This window comes from Varroa destructor, unplaced genomic scaffold (genome assembly GCF_002443255.2).
Source record: "Varroa destructor unplaced genomic scaffold, Vdes_3.0 BEIS01000001.1, whole genome shotgun sequence".
NCBI classification, from domain to species: Eukaryota; Metazoa; Arthropoda; class Arachnida; order Mesostigmata; family Varroidae; genus Varroa; species Varroa destructor.
This window is the reverse complement of record NW_019211454.1, coordinates 4,453,532-4,474,087: the sequence shown is the minus strand read 5'-3', so window position 1 is coordinate 4,474,087 and position 20,556 is coordinate 4,453,532. Positions and strand designations below refer to the sequence as shown.

The following is a 20,556-nucleotide window of genomic DNA, read 5'->3' as shown; positions in this document are numbered from 1 at the left end:
TATATATGTATATATATATATATATATATATACGCTATCAATTGCGGGTTGAATCAGATGTGACAATAAGCGAAGATCCATAAAATGCTCAGAAGACATACATCGGCAAATTTTGTGTTAGACAACAAGTATGAAATAGGTATGAACTCTTGCAAAGCTTGTACATTGAACACCGGAAATTTGACTGAATAACGGCAACGAATTAAACGCTGGAACGACATACCAATGGAAGCCGTGGGTACCTGAAGCTCATCCATGTTGGCCGTACAGCCGAATCATGGCTGTCGTAATGCTTGCAGTTTCTATCAAAACTATGTACGCTTGTCTACTGCGAAGTGGTCCTCATGCAACTTTCTCGGCGCCGTTTCTCTCCAATGTTGCTGAGCAAAGATTGCTGCGAGATTTGCTGATTAGAGACTCGTAGGAACTTGAAGGACTCTGCATAATCTCGAATTTACAGTGTCTGCATCAATAACTTCGCGTCGAACGGTTAAAACCGTGAATAATGCATTCAACGACGTAAAACGCATCGATGGATCAGAGAGAACGAATTTCTGTTCAATCAGAGATTTCATTTCTAACAGTCAGAATTTGATTTCAAATATGTTGACTACATTCTAGTCGTGTATTTGGGTATATAATTTTAAGTCCTTTCGCTTTTATGTCGGTGATACACACCTTGGTCGTTTGAAAATAGAGCCCTAGCGACTTTTTTTATTATTCATTTCGCATGATCTTGTCAGAACAAAAGCTAGCACCCTGGGGCTATTCAGATTTTTGTCTTCCATCTGAAAGAAATTAACATACTTCGAATACATCAAATATCCGCATATAGGTGCTTAAAATTGTATCGTTTGGTTAGGATTGCCCGCAGTGGACAAATTGTCAACCAAATTACCAAAAAAAGGGTGTCGATATTAGAAGAGCGACTGTAAGAGAGATGCAACCCGACGGAACAGAACTTCATGTAAATGATCTTAACATACACATAAAACGCTTTCATACAAGATCATACAAGAAACAAAACAACAGGGAAGCTACATATGCAGACTGAGTGACCACAGGTTCGAATTTGCTTTGCATAGTTCATATTGTATTATTATGGAGTCGAGAGCTGTGGGACATTTTAATTAGAGTCAAGAAAGCCCTAGAGATCTTAAGGCATCAAAAATCTAAAAGCATCAGTAAACATAGAGCTAAGTTAAAGTGTAGATGACAAATGCTACAGTAGTTCGAAATTGATATAAAAATTACTTTCTGATGAAATTCGGTTTGCTCTACTGTTTAACTGCTACCACCGTTTTCCTTATCTGTATGTCGGCTTCGATCGTTTATACTGAAGCAGGTTTAGAAAATCGTCCTGCCGATGTATGTCTCTATTCTAAGGTGAAATGATTTCATCTCTTTTCTCTAAGCTAGCTTAGCCTCATATAAATTAACTTTTTTTTAATCTACTTTAACTTACTTGTTTCATATTATTTATTTAGGGATTTATTAATTTATTGTATGTGTATTTAGATATAATGTAGGCACGTTTTTTTTCGTTTTCGCATAAAATATACGAAATCTATATAATGAAATAGATTTTGAACTTCTTTCCATAGAAAAAAATCAAGATTGGTTTCTAATTTTGAAAATGTTTATATCTGAAACAAATTTAGCTTTGACAGGTAAACGCATATGCGCAGCAGACCTGCCAACAATGTACGTCTTGGCATTTTTTTCTATTTAGTCCCCCTTGTTTTTGAGATGTATAGAAAAAAGCTGATTTTATAAATACTGCATACAAGCTTTACGTTGATTAAAAATAACGTGCATTTAAAGGTATCTAAAAGAAAAACAGATTTAATAACTTCTATACATAGACCTGACATTGACTGAATATATCTTGCATTTGATTGCCCGGGCAAAAACCTGTCCATATTTGAAAAAGTTGATCTATTAGTTCACAACGAGGCATACATATGTTACAATGGTGTTTCAAATGCTCATTAACGTGACGGACCCAATTTCAGTGTGTCCATTCTGATCACGGATTTGTTGATGACCTAGTCGACTCGACAACGACAGTATTTAGGTCATGCCCGTCCATTTCAGCCATGTCTAGGTTTGATTATTCAACAAAGAGTGACCTTCATAAAATATCAAACTCGCCAACTCAGAGGCTTGCTCGTCACGCCATAGTGCTCTGCTAGTTTTACATTTGGCATCCCTTGAGTTAAGGCTCGCGCTATAGGGTTTTGCAATCAGTAATATATTCGACAATGTCCGGACCGTTTTGAAAGCTTTGCCTGAAAAATATCGAATATGATTATGCGCAATAATGCACTGACGGGAGCAACGTAACAAGATTGACATAGAAACGACTTTGTATTAGTTGTAAATATGCAATAATCTTGAATTACTTTTATTGTCGCTGAAATTCTAATGTGTTATTGCTACATGATAAAGCTGATTTGTCTGTATTTTCCAATAACCCGAGTGAAAAATTATGTTTACAATACAAATGAGCATGATAGTGCTTCGAGGATTAGAGGTAGAAGTTAAAGATTGCTTTGGAACTTGCAAAAAAATCTTTAGTAGGCTAAAACTAAGCCTCTGAGTTAACGTTAGAACTTATTCATTAACACTTGATTACTTCTCCAGTGATTAGACACTGAGTTCTGTTTTACAATACTCTCAGGGTCAGGCGAACAATCCAACACACCAATTTTCAGGTACTGACAATGGCACAATGGACATTTAAATGCTGTCGTATGGCAGGTCTCCTCATGTGAAATATCTGGTGTCTACCATTTGCCAGCAAACGATATATAGATTACCTATAGTTTTAAGTTTAACAAGATGTAGTATACCAGCAAGAAGTACTGGTTCACTTAATATGGCCAAGTTTATCAGGAATTTGTTTCTCTTTCTAAGAAAATTCCTTGACCTAGACCTTTCCAAGATTATCTGCTCCTGGTTTATTACCTGATATACGAATGTCTTTTATAAATAGTACAAATATAGGATAGTTGAAAAGGTATTAGCAGTTTTTCTAGTAAAATAACTTTAAGCTTACATACATAAGGTAGTGGACGTTGGTGTCATTTGAAAGTTTAGGTTGACAATAGTAGATGCGCTAAAGTTGCTGGGATGCTTAACTTCAGATAAAGTATCGAGAGAGTGAGTTTTTATAAAAATTTGTTATATTTTATGTTTCTGCGGTAAAAACGTAAAAGCTGCTCAGATTCATATAAAAATTGTACTCTGTATTGTTAAAATGTATTATTGATGGCGGCTTAAAGATCATTCTGTCGCTTTCGTTTCGGAAACTTTGAGATGAAAGGTACTCTTTGTAGTGGTTGACAAATAACGAAAAAAGTCAAGGAAATCGACCCACGAGTATGTATGACATACCGAGAGGCTATGTATGTAGAATAAAAAGATTTTAAACAACTCGAAGAGAGATGGCTATAACAAGGGGCTCGATGTTTGCGTGCCACGGGAGTTGACGTAAAAGGATTTACTCAACCGTATTTTTACCCACAAAACTCTACGTAAGCGCAACGAAATCGAGTCATCTCTGAAGCGGTCGATCAAGAGTGCTCAAAAGTAAATCACATACAGCAGTAATGTATGAAAAGAATAAAAAATGTGCTCTTTAGTATGTGGCAAAGCCCTGACTAACGTCAACGAAGATGACGCTATACGTTTACCAGGGTAAAGTGAATGTAAAGGTAATGTGCATTAGTACTAATGGAACGATTACTTTGGGCCTGTACGGTCAATAACTAGCAGGATTATGAAGAGACAGGGCATCGTTTCCCATCTGCCAGTGCCAGACCTCATACATTTTAAGCTACCCAACAAAATAGGGAGAACTTAGATGGGAAATTTTAATGCAACCGCCGTGTAGCCTGGATTTTGTCTTATAAAAATATCATTCATTTTGCTCACTATAAAACAGTTTTAATAGCGTTAATTTTAATGGAGGAATGCAGGAATTACTTGTCACAATTTCTTGCCTAGAAATTACAGCTGTTCGTGTGATTTCTGTGCCGAAAGCCAATGTAATGATCTATTGAAGCGTCGTTTATGTGCCATTTACATGCATCCACAAACCAATCTATTTTGGAAATTTGATTTCGTATCCACCATATGGTGACGCTGCGTAGCGTAACACGGAATATCAAGAGGCAGGCAAATGCTGTAACCTAAAGCGAATTACCTCGCAAGAAAACCGCTAAGAGGTTCACAACCTTCCTTGCTATTTCGATCGACGACTCAATTTGCTTGGTCATCCTTATGACCACTTCCAGTCAGCGTACGACAGTACTGTCGTCGTCCCCTTGTGTTTTTGTCGCCATTGGTTCAAGACTCAATGGCATCAGTCGAACTCATACTCTAGTTACTTTCCTGTACGACTTATACAAGGCTGGGCGAGCTAGTCCACTAACTCATCGCTTGATCGAGTTCGTGTTAACGGGGAGAACTTATCTCAAAAGGTATCATCTTCATAGAGTTACATACGCCACATACCAGACGTGTCCCTTACCGTTTTCACAAGGAAAACTATTCCAGTCCCGGATAGGCTTGTTGTGTCGGCAGCGATTCTACTCACGATAGAAATTCTCGCCAATTTTACGTGTGAGCGATTTTATTGAGTTATATCATCAGCGTGTCGCATCAATTGTGCATGGCCTTGCGGGGAATAGCCCTGGTGAGTCACACGCAAGAGTTTACCAAGGAAAGGGGGTGGAAAGATCATCTCTGGCGATTCTCGACCGAGGAGGCTTGTCTAGTCTCTCTCAAACAGAGAAGGTTGCAAGTCGCCAGACGAGGAAGAAACACAGTTAACACTTGATCCTCTATGTAGAATCGTAAGGAACTCGTATGACTGCGCCAGTGGTACAACGAAAAAAAAAAAAAGCAAATAGACTTAGGTCGACAAATTCCTAAATATTTAGGATTGACTTTATAGAGGCGTACGGATGCTGAGTACAGTGTTTGATTCCAACGAATAGACGAACGACAGGGAGGAATAGATGGCTAGTCAGGCAGTGATTTTTCTCGAAGTCGATGATTGTTGTTTGAGCCCGAACTGGGTGACAACAGCCACCGGCGTCTACTCTGTATAATTCACTGTTGTACTGTTGCTTGATGTGCTTACTGCTCTTAACGCAACTGCTTTTGCTGCTATCGGCAAGGCGTGAACTAGGTTTCAAGGAGCGGCACGGAACGTGCCGTTTGCTAGAGGTATAAAAATACGGTAATTTTTCAGTTATAATACTGGAACGTGTTATAAATCAATAGTGAATGTTTATATAAATAGGCAAAAAACGTATTTAAGTTAGCATTCCAGTTAGTTTTTAGTGTCTCAAATAACTCCACCAATAAGAAAGCACCAAGTAATTTTCTTGGAATGTAGTAAAATTTAAATATTGGCATCGATTTTATGATCAGCTCATGCTATCAGCGGTAGAAAGGCGTGAAGCATCTTCTATTGTAGCTCAAATTATATTTTGTATTAATAATGCATATACAAGTATAAATTATTAATAACATTTGTTACATATAGTATAAAAAAATGCTGAAGTGTGATTTTTTATTCACTCATTTTTTTTGTATTGACATAACAACCTCATTACAAAAATCGATTAACATAGTCCCCTTCTTCATCTTAAGCACTTCACAGATTCCTATGGAGGGCCTGGTTTGAAGCTTTTCGGACGATAACTCATTACCCTGTTTTTCGTGCGCAATGGTTTGACATTATCTCTTGCTTGCCGTATGCGTATTCAGTCGAATCTTTCGGGACTTTTCCTGAATTGCGCTCAAAGTCTGTACGCTAGCCATATTTTGTTCGCACTCAGAGGTTATCTTTGAACCATTTAAATATCGTTGAGAGAATAGCTTGAAATTTGATGTACAACAGCAACATGCTGAAATCATATTCAAAACTATTTGTTCCTCAACTCTAAAAATTAAAAATGTTGAAAGCAAAAAAATCAGTTGCTTTGAGGAAATCTTATTGAAATTCGCTTGCTCTCACACTATTGTGCTTTCGAGTCTCAAATGCGAGTGATATGGTTGTAATTATGAGTAATCGATAGATGTTTAGATTCCTCCGGTTCAGTCCGGAGTCCTGTAATGAAGTTAGCTCAGGCGTAGTTGTAACACAAATTAATGCTTTCAAAATGCTCTCGTACTCTGCGCATTGGAAAAAAAAAGTGCTTTTGACTAATTTAACTCATCTTTATCCCTTCTTTTTTATGTGATCCATCCAGCAGGTGCATTTCTTCGAATAAGGCTCCCTTAAGTTTATTATTGCAGCAGGCCTTTTGACTTTGATCCTAGCGTACCCTAAAATCATGCTATATAGAGAAATCATCAATCTTCGCTATCCCTGGTAGCTCCTCACCTCACGTACGTGAACTCGGTATCACAGTCCCAGCGCATTTGGGCTTTATGTATGTTTAGTCTTATTCTGCTTTTTGCGTATTTGATATACGACGCCAGACATCAGTGTGTTTCCCTTAACGCCTACGCGTCAGTAGGATTTCGGCGAAAAAATGTGTCGTTGGTAAAGACCCAATCACCCAGTTGGACGACATCATTTTAGCTTATTTTTTATTTATCCATAATAAACATCCGTTTACGAGACATCGCCTATAGCATCTATTAGAGTGTTATGAGCTTTATCTTTTACTATTTGTTCCATAGTCTGCCACGAATGGCGATAGAACTCTTGACGTAGGGTATACGATATTGCGTAAAGGACTAATTACGCGCGCAGCACGGAATTTTAACCTTAGGTGATCTGTGTACGATTCTTAGTGAGCATAAAACAACTCATTTTCGCTCTTTTTCTACAGTGCACTAACTCTTTATGGGTGTGTAAGCTCGCGGCATACGAACCTTGTAAATTATTCAACTGAGCAATACGTGAAGCACACGCCACAATAACTCGATTGATAGGTACATAAACGTAAAATTAAAAACTAGCTAGAAATAGTAAAGAAGGTGCCATAATCAGTATTGGTTAAATTGATGAATCCTGTACTTTTTTTTTGCATATGTAGCTTATAAAACGTATAGAACTATTTCGAAAGCTTAGTTATTTACTAGATTCTATATTAGCTACAACATCATCACAAAAAGAATAATTAATTCGTAATTATTCACGCGTCCCTCCAAAAAATGTTTCTTCATTAAGTACTGTAAATTCAAAACAGCGATGTGGAGATAGAATATGGATATCGAAGGCAAGATTAGCTCACAGAACAGAGAAGCGTATCACAAATGTATCACGAATGCCTTTCCTATGACGACATGAGCACAATTTGAAGGCTTAGTGGTACCATAAACATCAGCGAGAAATATGGCCTAATCTTTGATTTTTGAAATCGTTTTTAATAGGATTCTGATTTACTTAGCAGGCGAGTTATTGAATTGGGCATAAATTTTTTTCGACAACATCAAATTATCTACTGAGTGGTCGATTTCAAATGATAAAACGCGTTTTGCTATAGCTGATATATTCACAAATCGTATCTCGCTTGCAGACACACCGAGTGTCTGGTCAGTAGAATTATTACTGCTTCATAATCCAAATGTCGGTTTGCAGATCTATGTATGAGTCAATAGTTCTGAGCTTCTATTATGTTATTTAAAATTTCATAATATGACCGTATTGCACTTTGAGTTTCCCGGTAGTAATCACTTAAAGTATGGTCCATACTAATCTAGTATTGGTCTAGTTTACAGAGGTTAAGGAAGGTCAGAACTGAAACTTTGTTCAACTCATACTTTACTTAGTTTACTTGCCTTATATGCTATAATATCGAACTAACACATGGGCAATTATTTTAAATGTAGAACCAAGTTCCATTAAGCACATACCTGTAAGAGAAAAGATGTATATATGAATCGTTAAAATCGTATCTGTTACTCTTCCAGCTGATAAACTGATAAAGCGTTGCCAAATGATGCCAAAAATCCTTCCACTAAATGTTCAACGAAATCGTCATATAAGTAACATAACTTTATATATATTGATAATTTTCTGACAGTTATTAGCCAGAATTAATCGTCGACTTGATAACATCTGGCGCAAATCGTTAATGCTATGGAACTTAAACGCTCAGGAAAGGTCCCGCCGCAGTGCGCTGCATTTCGAATACGGTTGTTGTCATTGGTTGACTGAATTCTATCGATGATTCACGAGCTCGATAATGTGAAGTCGCTCGGAGACCGGCTCAGTGTCGCGTTAAACTCGTAATGCTGTGGGCACTACGGTGAATGATGCGTCTTGGCGCGTCCTTTAAATACGTTCCTTACCGTTCAAGATTCAATATAGTATATAATTGAAAAAGTCTTGACCTGCAATTTCAATTTGTATGAAGAACTAACTTTGTATATGAATATCTTTTTATGGAAGCAAATTGTGTAGTATGTGCTCCAACGGCTACGAGTCACTTTAAATCTGTACTGTATTGTGTTGTTTACACATCGAAACGACGCATAGGAAATGGACGTTCCACAACATCTGCTCTACTTCGCCTTCGTCTGTAACAAAGTCCACCTGAAGGAGCTGGAGAGGTCGGTGTCCTTTATAAAAAGGATTCTATGGGGGAAAGCACTGTTGATTGTTGGCTTGCAAAATTTCAAAAGATTGTTTGCATAGATTCACTTGCCCGCGCCCGAATTCAATGGGTATCATCTTAAGACGCTGCTGCTTAGCGCAGACTGTCGCTAGTGAAATACGTGAAAGGATGAGTTTTTACAGATGACAATCGTAGGCCAGTTGCTCTAGATAGGGTTTAAACAAACATGACCCGTACACTGATTGATAACAAGGAGAGGGGCATTCATGATGCGGTCACTATGTTGGTTAAATTGTGGAGGAGATTCTAAATAAAAATGGTGGCTATAAAAAGCTGATTTGGAATCCTGAGGTAAGTGAAACGATGTATTTTCCGCTGGATAAGAATGTCACTTATTGTCAATTAATTGAATGACGTCGGGTGCACAAAATTTTCCACTGAATTTAAGTAATAGAGCTGTCTAGCCAAACAATACGAATGGGTTTCGTGGGAGGATGCTTTCCGCTTGGACCAAATATCTATGGGGGCTAGCGGTGTCGTAACCGTGAGGCGCGCTCCCTCGAGTGACTCTTTCGAATTTAGTCAATAGCAAATACTGAAACAAAGTAATTCGGTCTATCCAAAATATCTTACTTCTAATAAACGTCAGTTCGAATATGCAAATGTTCTATTTCGTTGATTTTTTACATGGGATTGATCGTAGACCTGCGTGATCTTCATCACGCCATGTCATACTTTTTCTCAAAACATTCGAATATGGCAAACGTAGCTATAGAGATGTCATTCCCATTTGTCAAGCTAAACATAGGCGTTTCTTATGAAGTACGGCGAACATTCAACAGAAAGCACCCTAGCTTTATTTTAATAACAAAATCGTCTACTCTGCTGTTGCATCCACCTTGTGGGGCACTGACAAGAATGGTGGGGTCTGTAATTGTGTGTTAACTGTATGTGGAAATCTCTAACGTGTCTCGTTTCCGACCCCTTTTATCTGAATACGAAAAGTAAAAGCATACTCTCTAAAGTTCATAATGCGTTGCGAAAAATGACGTTCAAGTCTTCGGGATATTGTTAGCTGCCGTAAGGTATTTATTGGCATATTGCTATTGGTCCCTTGACAACGTAGAAATGATGTACCTACAGAGCTCTGTTTCACATACCGCAAATAATAGCAAAAAAAAAAAAAAAAAAAAAAAAATATCTACATAGTCTTGTGATTACGTGACATTTCTCTAAAAATCTTTCTATTTTGTTATTCTTTGTTCTGTTCCTCTCAGTCTTAACCCTAAGTTGTTACTAAGTCCGTAGATATCTACTGATCACTATCAAGATTTCCGTTCCGGCCTTAAAGCCATGCATCGTTGGCTATGACATCTAAGCTTTCTTTAGTAGCTATCTATTATATATATTTTGTAAAATCTTGTTGTAAAAACATTATTGTTCAGAGGGTTTACATACTGGCTATCTAGCAAAGTAATGCAAATATAGCAATAGCTATAACGATAAGCCTTGAAATCCCATCACATTTAACGCGAAAAGCATCTTAGAGCAACTGTCAAGCTCTTTTTTTCTAAAAGGCAATGGCTTGTAAATTATTGTTACTAAGAAAATTATGTGAAGAATATGTGATTAATTCTTTCTAATTTATATTAGGGCCTAAGTTATACCTACTTTAATAGTGACATTGAAAACTTTTTAAAAACCACCCCAGCAAGCTGACGATATTTAAAAAACTACTCACCATTTACTTTTAACAATAGGCCGACCAGGCTGATGCCTTAAAACTTATCTTGATGAGAAGACAGATTTATTGTGAACATACAATATAGTTGATTTCTGGTCTTCGCTAAGCATTAACTATTCGCGAAGGGCGCCGTGTTGTTGCTTCTCCTGATCGTTTCTCCATGCAGCAGACTTCATTCTTTTTCATCGGGCCTCATATCTCCCGCTCGCCACTCCTTCACCGATCCCTCGATGCTAGTCGTCAGACGAAGCTCCTGAGACATATAAGCAAGGCTTAATTGCTCCCGGGGGCGTCTAAAAGTGCAACAAGGCTTTGCCCCCTTCTGCTGCCGCACCTACACTCACTTACAGGAGGCAAATCACCAGTAATGGCCCAGAAACAGCAAACACTCTGTTGCTCTCCATCTAGCTCAAAAGATCGACAATAAAAAGCATTCTCGGCATCATCTCCATGTGATCTGAAGAGCAGTCGCTCCCAGCTAGCGGTGGTAGGTTGCGGGTGCTAGTCATGTTTTCACACTGGTCTCTCGTATCGGCCTCCCGCTTCTTGCCGCAGCTTTTGGGTAGTAACCGACAGGAGCCACATGGGCCATCAAGGTCCAGCCTTGGTCTTGTTATCTGTTGAGTCCGTTTTCTCTTGTTGAGATGACTGTAGAAAGAGCCTGTCAGAGGGCGTCGAGTTGTATGAGTTGAGCTGCTGTAAAAAACAGGGTTTTCCTGGACAAGCGCAAACGAACAGTGGACTGAGACATAATACCAAGTGGCTCCCCAACCAAACCTACGACTTATCTTTAAATACGCTAGCTTTTGGAAAAACGTCGCGCCACTAAAAAACGTCACCCGTCAACATCGCTACCTTCAAAGTTGTTAAACATCGAACAATTCAGGTTCTTCGAACATCGACCGTCCGACGGCAAAATCCTCGCTGGGCCGTTTTTTTCGAAAATCCTCAGTGAAGCGGCCATATTTGTGCTCCTCGCCTGCTCATTCTCTAGCTATCTGCTTTCGTCGGTGTCGATTATACTCCCTTTCTGAGCATTCTCCTGAGGTTACACAAATTGTAGACTCGTCAAGGTTCCTTTTTAAATCCCGTCTGTCGCACTTTGAGTAGCTTTCTTCTATAGCCAGCCACACCTCCACAGCCTGGGAGGAGGCATCACACAGAGGGTGCTTTGCCAGTTTAACCTGTTGCTTTGACAGGTTTTGTTTGGCCCTAAACGGCCTTTTTAAGGTCCGGCTGCGAGGATGGGAGTTACGAGCTTACGATTTACAATGCCTATCGCTTCGTGGTAAGGGGCTCTCGCTTCAACTTCTTCCGGCAAAAAGCTTTTTGTTTTCGAAGTTCAAATGTTCTTCCGAGATCGACAGCAGAAAAACGCATCAGCACTAGGGACTTCATCGAGGGTGCATCCACAGAAATTGTCTTAGACGATTTAAAGCGAAAAAAAAAAATATTCTCTACCGATTTCGGTCTCGATAAGGAAATGAAACTCTTGAGCGGAATAAAGCAACACTTGAACGAAATCAGTCTAAATTATTTGACGATTGCGCAAGTCAACGGCGATGCCGATCGACATAGCTGTCTAGAAAGTATATTAACAATCAGTTACCTAGGATAGCAGAAGATAAAAAAGAAAGTTATTATGAAGAACATACGGCTCAAGAATTCAGCTGATACTTCACCATACTACTTTTAAGCTCTGATGTTCATTATGCAAGTAAAAATTACATTTCTAAATATAGCGAAATCTGCAGCCATTCAACTCATATGACAATACGACGAATTCCCAATCAACCAAAAGCACACGGAAACCTAGCAATCGTCATCAGGGGCAGTATGCTGCATCAGGGGCAACTTCACCTAATCAGAATAGGGTGTTTGCCAATACGCTCACGCTGCGTACAACTATTGACAGCTTCTTAATTGCGATACGGTTCTCGTCTTTTTGCATATCGTACTCTTCCCGCCAAGTGGTTTCTATGTCTACGTTTACAAATCACAAAATATTGAAACATAATAGCTGTATGTGTGCAGTATAATCATTCGATTGTCACAGATTAATGCGAGTCCACAGTGTCCTTCGGCGGTTTCAGCCGGTAGTTCAGGGCGGTACTACCATTGGACTATTGAGTAGCAGTACGCTGCGCCGGGTTTAAATCGAAAATATTACTCCGACGATTGCCACGGTCAGCTTTTATAACGGAAGAGCTTATCAAATTGCCGCATCGGCTCGTTGAGCATATTTAACGTTTATTTGATAAAAAATTACGTATACTACAATAACCCATAATGTGATGTCTAAACTTTTCACTTGTTCTATTTAAGCTGCGCCGGAAACGAATACCTTAACATCGGTTATTTCAAATTATTTCATTACAATGGCACATTCAAAGGTTTTCAGTTCCTGCTTACGTGTAACATATAACTCGGTCTCCAGAAGTGGTAAGTTGTCTCCTGACCACTGCCATAACTTAATAGGAAGAAGAACAATATATATATGACAATGCAAAGGATTATGTGTATGGCCACTAGAGCATACCGTCAATCAAGTTTACACCAGAGCCGCTTGAGAACTTCATCGATTTTCATTATTTTATCCTTTTACCAACCACCTCTCATTTCATTAACTCATTGATTATTTTCAGTGAAACCTAGAACCCCGCTTATGTCAATTCTATAATCACCTCGAACATTGTTACGTATTGCTATCGTCGCACGCGTTGCTAAATACGCGACGTCCGCTTTTCGCACCAATTTCATCCAATTCAGCATGCCCTTCTGTGAATTACTGTCAAACAGACCTGAAGCAGCGAAGAAGTTCGAAAATAGTTTTATACCTCAACCGAATTTTATATTATGTTCTCGTCTTTTACGTTTCCATCGTTTGTCTGTTGCCTCGTTAATTGTAGAAATGACTCCTTGCAGGTTTGTCTTCTTACGCTTTTGATAGTCTTACATGTAAATCTATTTTAAAAAAAGCTGAGCTCGAGGACTGCATGCATTTCTAACATTTCTTTTTTAGATTCTCAACGTACAAGTTCTACCTTTTAAATTACTAGTCTCAACCCATTCCTCAATTTGTATTACTAGTCGAACCCTACCCGATGCTTGGTTTCGCTTGCTCAAAACCAAAAAAAAACATCAAAATGTCCTCTAAGGTTGTCTGAGAGAAGAATATTTCTCCGCAATCATTATATAGATCTATTACGCCTCCACAGGTACTTTTTCCGCTCTGTACGCAGAGGAAACGACCGCTATTTTTACGCTTCAATTCTTCCCGAAACTTTTAACTAGCCGAGTTGTACTGTTAACTTCGCTAAATATTTCTGACGTGTCTTATGTTTTCCGGGTATATCTGAGAGACCGAACTCAAAAATATTTCACCGATCTACCTAAAGGTGCCAAAATACAGGTTAGGATTGGCTGCGTTTAACTGAAGTTGATAACATTGTAGCTGAAGTTTCTTACAGCACGTCTTCATGCAGCTGAACCTCTGTCGCACACATCTATTCTTCCATGTATAATACTACCTATTATAAATGATTACAGCTCTAACCTGATGTGGTGTCCATTAGTCCAATGAACAAGACGAGAGGCTCGAATTTAGCAGATGCCACTTCGCGGCCCTTTGCTTCTTCCTGGGGTGTCCGACTCTTAGATAGAAACAGATATCACATATTTCCTCGTGACAGATTAACGTGTAAAATATTTGCCTACTAATTTTAGGGATACGATGTGGTTCTGAGCATGGACGCACCTTGTTTTGTCCTGTCTGATGAAATGCCTGACGGCAATACTGGACCTAAAAATCGAAGCACAAAGATATAACACATTTGCGTAGGATTACTCCATATCGGGATCTCTGAGTCAGTTGATAATATTAGGGGTATTCGTCTAGCCTGTTATATGATGAATGAAATTAATTCAATAATTTCAACTACAAAAGTATTATGAAGATTTTAATTCAGCATGCATTGATAAAACAAGCAAGAACATAGACTTGATAAAGCCTATTCTCTGGCCTGCGTCCCCCTTGCGCTCGAAGAGCACTATTGCACAGCAAAAATGGCACAACATATATTTTCGAAGTCTCCTTAATTTATTTCAATAATTTTTTTAAACGGCATTTAGCGAAAAGTATCAATGACGTTAGGTATATTTTTTGGTAGTGACCAGGTTCATTCGAAAGTGTTTTTTAAGCGTAAAACTCCGGATCTATATTGGACAGTAGTTCTGTTCGATGTTTCTAGCAGCCCTTCTGTCTCTAGTCGTTTCAAAAGCAAATAAAAATTACTTTTTCTGTATTACATGTTTTTTCCAAAAGCGTGTCTGCTTCAGTAGGAGACTCATCTACGACTGATAGCGCAAGCAAGTCGCGAAACACCTACTTATCTCTGTGCCATTTTGTTACCTTAAAAAAAAACTGGGGAAACTTTACTAGTCAAGGCTACTAATGGATGTGGACGTTGAGAACAAAACTGGTGCCGTAGATTGTTGGTCTAATAGGTCACAACATTAAATACGTATATGTCACGGCACGTTCACTCCGCGATCGGGGGTGTTCGCCAAATATACCCGATTGTTTCTCAGAAGCGGTGCGTTGCTGACTTAGACGTCTCTATAGATTTCCGTTGTAAAATCGCCAGACTGAAGTAGAATGGGCTGCAAGTCTCAGTGAAAACCAGCTGGAATCAAAGTAATCCGATTTGTGAGTTGATGAGCTATTGGACGTAAATATTGTATTGTCCGTTGCTCCAGAAGGCTGTCCCTGAAAAGATGGGATACCTACCAGATATCTACTAGTATTTTGACTTGAAACTAAATGTTTCGAACGATGCTACTTAGTGAAACACTGACTAGTAATAAGAGTGAATTCGAATCACCCGTTCTCGCTCTAGCTGTGTACAAGATGGAGCTCAGAGCACCACCCTCAATGTCCCTCGTTATTGAAAACACAAGTTTACAAAAACAGCTGGCTTTAGTTTATTAGTGCTAAAATGTTATTAAGTAATAAAGTGATTAAAAAGAGAGCATTAAATAAGATACTAAAAAAGCGGTATCGATTAATTTTCTAGGTTTTTTTTTTCTTATTTCTCGTCTGTGCGCCGTCAAATATTTGTTTTGACTTAATCGGTACGTGGGTAACATTCATGATGTCCTAATTAACGTTTTTATTAATAATATAATTACTGATTTAATGGGATCAATTAAAACAATTATATATATACAAAATATATATATTCGATTTTACTTCATTCACGGTGATAGCCACGAAAATTCATACAAATATCAATTTCGTGAAAAATCAATGAACGTTAGGCTCTTTTGTTAGCATATAATCCAGCAGTGGTGTTCCCCATATTGTCTGAGAGGAAGTTGAAGCCAGTTCGTAGTATTGGAACAGCGTTCATACAACCTACGGATGAACACTTTTCCTACAGTCAGACGTGCCTATGCGTTGAAAACGTTTTCTATACTTTTTCGATCGTAGAAGATTTTCTATTGTTTTCTGTTGGCGCTTGAATATATAGCACCTATTTGTCACTACAAAAATGGGCACAACAGAGCCAGATGCTGCTGGAGAAACCAGGACCATCAGCCACAATCTGCATCTTCGAGAGCGGGCATATTTCTTATTTCTTCAGCATAATTTTTCTGACACGCTGATGCATGTTCGCAACGATTCTCAATAGAAAATATGATAATCTTTTCTGTTTTGTTTCTGTTTCTATTCCATCTAAGCGCTATTTGGCGTTTCGACCTGCTTGCCCCCGGGGCGACTTGGACAACTCAGCTCATTCTATCTCAGCGCGACTATTCTGCTGTCGGTTAGGAAAAGAGCGCGACGAACAGCGGCTCAAAACGAAGAGAAAGACCAAAACGAACGGTGAACCCGATTCAATTCGCAGTCGGCACTCTGACGTGATCCGAATACGCGGGACAATTTCTCCTGCAGAACAGCAGCTTATCACCATTATTACTCGATTCTCTTTCTTTGTATACCATACATATATTGATAGATATTAGTCGTCGTTAACGCGTGACGGCGCAGTCCGATGCAATTGAATCTTTCTGCTTCTGTTAGAATTAAAAACCCAAGTATGCGGAGTAAACGGTCGCTAATCACAGACCATCATTAGCGATTTATTTGATCTCTGGCTCAATAAAACCATTTACGCAGACGTGACTAAACGTTCTCCGCGCAGGGAGAACAAAACAAAGCATTCGAGAGGAAACAGACAGAAAATGTACAACTTAAATATACACGTTGCCGATTATAAGTGACTCCTTTTTATGGGAGGTTCATAACGCGACGGATACTTACCAGTTTGCAGTGGCTAAATACGTTTAAGTAATTAATATAATAGCCGTAAGTTAATGTTGTGACTGGTCGGCATGTGCCAAGCACTAATATATGTAAAGACGCTATAATGGGACAGCCGTAATATCGTAAACTTTTTAGTGTATATATATATATACACATATTAAAGCTGATGAATTCAATTGAGAAATTCCATTTGAAATAAATAATGGAAATGTAATACCTGATATTACCGGATTGAACAGGTTTTTCGGTTCACAAACGGATCACACTCCACAGTATCATAACACGAACTGACAGAGACCGTTGACAATTTAAGAAGCCTTTTCTATTTTGAAGTTCGATGCACGATATGCGATCGCGCTTCGGGTGAAGGCCACTCCACTTTACTGTTTGAGTTCTGTTTACGGACTCCTCGGTACCTTCCAAAGAAGAAAGTGTCGGGGGGATTTCCACTGCGGTACCCTTTCACCCGCGAGTTATAAAAGCTGCATGCCTTTGAGTGGCACAGTGAGAGCCCGGCCATCGCGTTGCCGTCGGATTATTGTAGTACTTGTGGTGCTACTTGTAACAGGCAGTCTCAACTATGCTGTTTTTCCGACTTTTCGCGGCGTTTTTCGGAACGGTTGCCGTGACTTCGGCCGGACTAGTGCCTACGTACACTGATCTGCCAGTTCAAACCGCTGTCGTTGGCCAAACGTACACGGCAGCTGTGCCTGCGGTGACCGGCTTCTCGAAGACAATCTCGTATGGAGCGCCCACCAGTACCGTAGTCTCTGCCCCAACTGTCCAGAAGACCCTCTCGACTATCTATGCCGCGCCTGCCTCGATCTCAAAGACCATCTCATACGCATCGTCAGCACCGGTATCTACAACTGTTGTATCCGCGGTACCTACAGCAGCCGCTAGCGTTGCTGCACCAGCCGCTGCCGTTCACAAGACCTTCTCATATGGCCTGACCCCTGTACAGAGGGTTGTGCCGCAGACACCTGCGAAGCTTTCCTTCCACCAAGTTGTCCTTGGTAATCGCCAACGTGATGTTCGTGTTGAGGAATATCAGCGCCCCGAGCAGCTCATCCGAATTCAGGAGGGCGCTCAACTTCAACCTGAGGTTGTGAAATTCAATGTTCCTTCTGAGGAACAGGCCACGGTTCGTGTCATCAACCGGCCTGCGCCCCCACCTAGGGTAGAGCATGTTGTAGCTAAGAAGGGCGGTCTTCAGGTATGTTTGTTTAATTTATAGTTCAAATATGGTTAATTATGACGTATTCGTGCCTAAAGATGCTGTGCTCGGAGGATTATGCTGAAATGGTTGCTTTGTTATATGCCATACGTCAGTAGATCAGATGTATGAAGCTCTTCAATTCCAATAACCCATGGTCTCATTCTCATAGCGTTATAGTAGTTTGTTTTTGGGGAGAACACAGTACCAGGCCATTCAAATTATCTAACAACAAACAACAGCCTTCTATTCGGATCTAAACAGCCAAAACAGATCTTACGACGTTTCAAGGTGCAGCAAACATTCACGACACCTTAGATCAAACATAGTAAGAAGCACTCAGAATTTCGAAACTAATGTTTTTCAAATGATCTAATTCGCTCTCGTCTGTTAGATATATAACATCGAGAAGCCAGCCAACCCTGCTGATCGCGTGATTCACATTACCCGAGGAGCTGCTTCACCCGCTCGCGTCGAGTTCTACAGTGAAGGCCAGGACACTGCCGCCGAAATTACTCTCTCCGACACACCAAATCGTCCTCATGTAAAGTACACTGGGGCCGCTTACAGTGCTCCCATTGGCCCCGGGTCTATTTCGTACGCTGCCCCAACTGCTGTTCCGACCACCGTCGTGGCGCCCGCTGCCCCTGCCGTCCAGAAGACCATGTCTTATGCTACTCCAGGAAGCATGGTAGTTGCAACGCCAGCCGTCCACAAAACGACTTTGCATGCTGCTCCATGGCTTTCTTACACTGCGCCCGTTTCCGCCGTTCAGAACACTATCCCTTATAGTACTTCCGCCGTCCAAAACGCTTTCTTCTACGCTTCCCCCGAAGCTTCAACAGCAGTCGCTACAGCACCTGCTGTTCAGAAGACCGTCTCGTATAATGCTCCTGCCGTAGAGAAGACCATTTCATACCGGGCTCCAACGGTTCAGAACATCCTCTCATATAGCGTTCCGGCTTTAGAACAGACGACTTCGTACGGAGCTGCGGGCGGAGAGCAGACGACTTCTTACGGCGCTTCAACCGCAGAAAAAGGGACTTCGTATCCCACCATGCAGAAGACGGCTCCCTATAATGCTTCCGTCGCATCATCTCCCTCGAAGATAGTTTCGTATGAATCGGGAAACAACTACGCAAATACGTACAAGACCACCTCGGACGATTTCCGTCGCGCTGGTAGAAACCTGTAAATCCCAAGCTGACATTAACCAGGGGTCCAATGAAAATAAACGGTGAACACATGGATACAACCGTTCACCGATTTATTACGCGGATTGATTCCGTTTAGCAGAAATATAATTAAACTTGAGAAAGGCAACGGTAACTCTCGGTGTTATCACTGGTCTAATTCTATGTGTGATGATGGCCTCCTAATGGTATATTCTATCGTTTGGAAAATGGAAACGAGAAACGAAAGCGAAAAAAAATGGCAACTTTCTTCATAATCTAATATAATGGACACTCATGGCTTGCCCTCTCTTGCTGATCTTTGTTAACGAATCCATATATATATATATATATATATATGAGATGTTCGGTGCAAGACGTGACTTACTTTAATTTCATATTCTTAGATGCCGCTATCTTATAACGAGACGACATTGTTTTTATAATGATATTTGTGCTTTTTAAAATTTAACACTGCCAACTCGAATGAATGCCCCTCAGGTTTTTAGTAGATAAGCTATTGAAAATGAGACAATTTGAGAAATTTAAGAGTTTAAATTCCATATGGGAACTACAGCAACGGAGGTGGCTAGTCGTACAAACCTTTTACTCAATAAAGGGTTTGCCAGCAAAGACATCGTGAGCTGTCACTTCAAAGAAATTCAGGGGAGAGAATTTCGAAGTTGAAAATCAGTCTTATGGAAAACCCCTGCGCAGATGGATAAAGAAACGTTAAAAACTGTGGTGTAGGCCAAATTGTCCTAGCTACGGGTATAAGGGATCAGGTTTGGCGTATGTAAAAATACCATACTTGTCCAGGAATCTGGTAATCCGAAAAAAAGTAGGTGCCGTATGATTTAAAAGCTAATGAAAAGCAGAAACATAAATTGTCTTCTTGCCTTTGCTCTCTTTGAATTGTGACCTGTGATGAAGAGTGGATTCTGTACGATAATCGCAGAAGGTCACAGCAGTAAGCGGATGCATTTGAATCGCCCGGGCATCACCCTACGGTAAATGCAGAGGCTTACAGCGTCTGTTTCGCAGCTAAATGCAGCCGTGATACATTACAGTTGCATTAGTTTTGGTGAACCAATTACGGCTAAAAGGCACTATTAACAATTTCAGAATATGGATGAATCCGCATTGAACAGCCGAAACTCCTACTATATGACAATGTCACGAAAAGGACGGTAGCAAAAAGTGCACAAGTTACAGTTATTCTTGACAACTTTTTATTAGAAAATTCGTTAGACCTGGACATGAACACCTTCATACCCCAGATTTCTCTTGTAGCAGGTTGAAAAAACTGATACCGAAATGGCACAAGGTTAGTAGTAAGCCGTACTTTAATTAACAATAAAAATTAAGCCTGTGAAAAAATTTAAAATGTCAAAGTACACCGTACCATGTTTCATGTTGAACGAGATATTGCAATGAAGTTGCACTACCGGAAAAAGTTCGATTTATATCCCGTCCTTCTATAACAATAAACACGAATATATTTAGGA

The 20,556-nt window shown here is 39.9% G+C and overlaps 1 protein-coding gene across 1 annotated transcript; it reads left to right on the top strand.

Moving 5' to 3' along the window:
* The first annotated feature begins 17,149 nt into the window (after positions 1–17,149).
* LOC111255541 (uncharacterized) lies at positions 17,150–19,205 on the top strand. Its single transcript, XM_022817614.2, has 2 exons — positions 17,150–17,876; positions 18,271–19,205. Exons 1-2 carry the CDS (start codon positions 17,241–17,243, stop codon positions 19,069–19,071), a joined length of 1,437 nt encoding a protein of 478 aa, XP_022673349.1. The 5' UTR covers positions 17,150–17,240; the 3' UTR covers positions 19,072–19,205.
* Positions 19,206–20,556: the final 1,351 nt, after the last annotated feature.

Coding starts and splice junctions, on each gene's coding strand:
- LOC111255541 (XM_022817614.2), top strand. CDS start 17,241: ATGCTGTTTTTCCGACTTTTCGCGGCGTTTTTCGGAACGGTTGCCGTG. Junction 17,877..18,270: donor CTAAGAAGGGCGGTCTTCAG/GTATGTTTGTTT, acceptor CTCGTCTGTTAG/ATATATAACATCGAGAAGCC.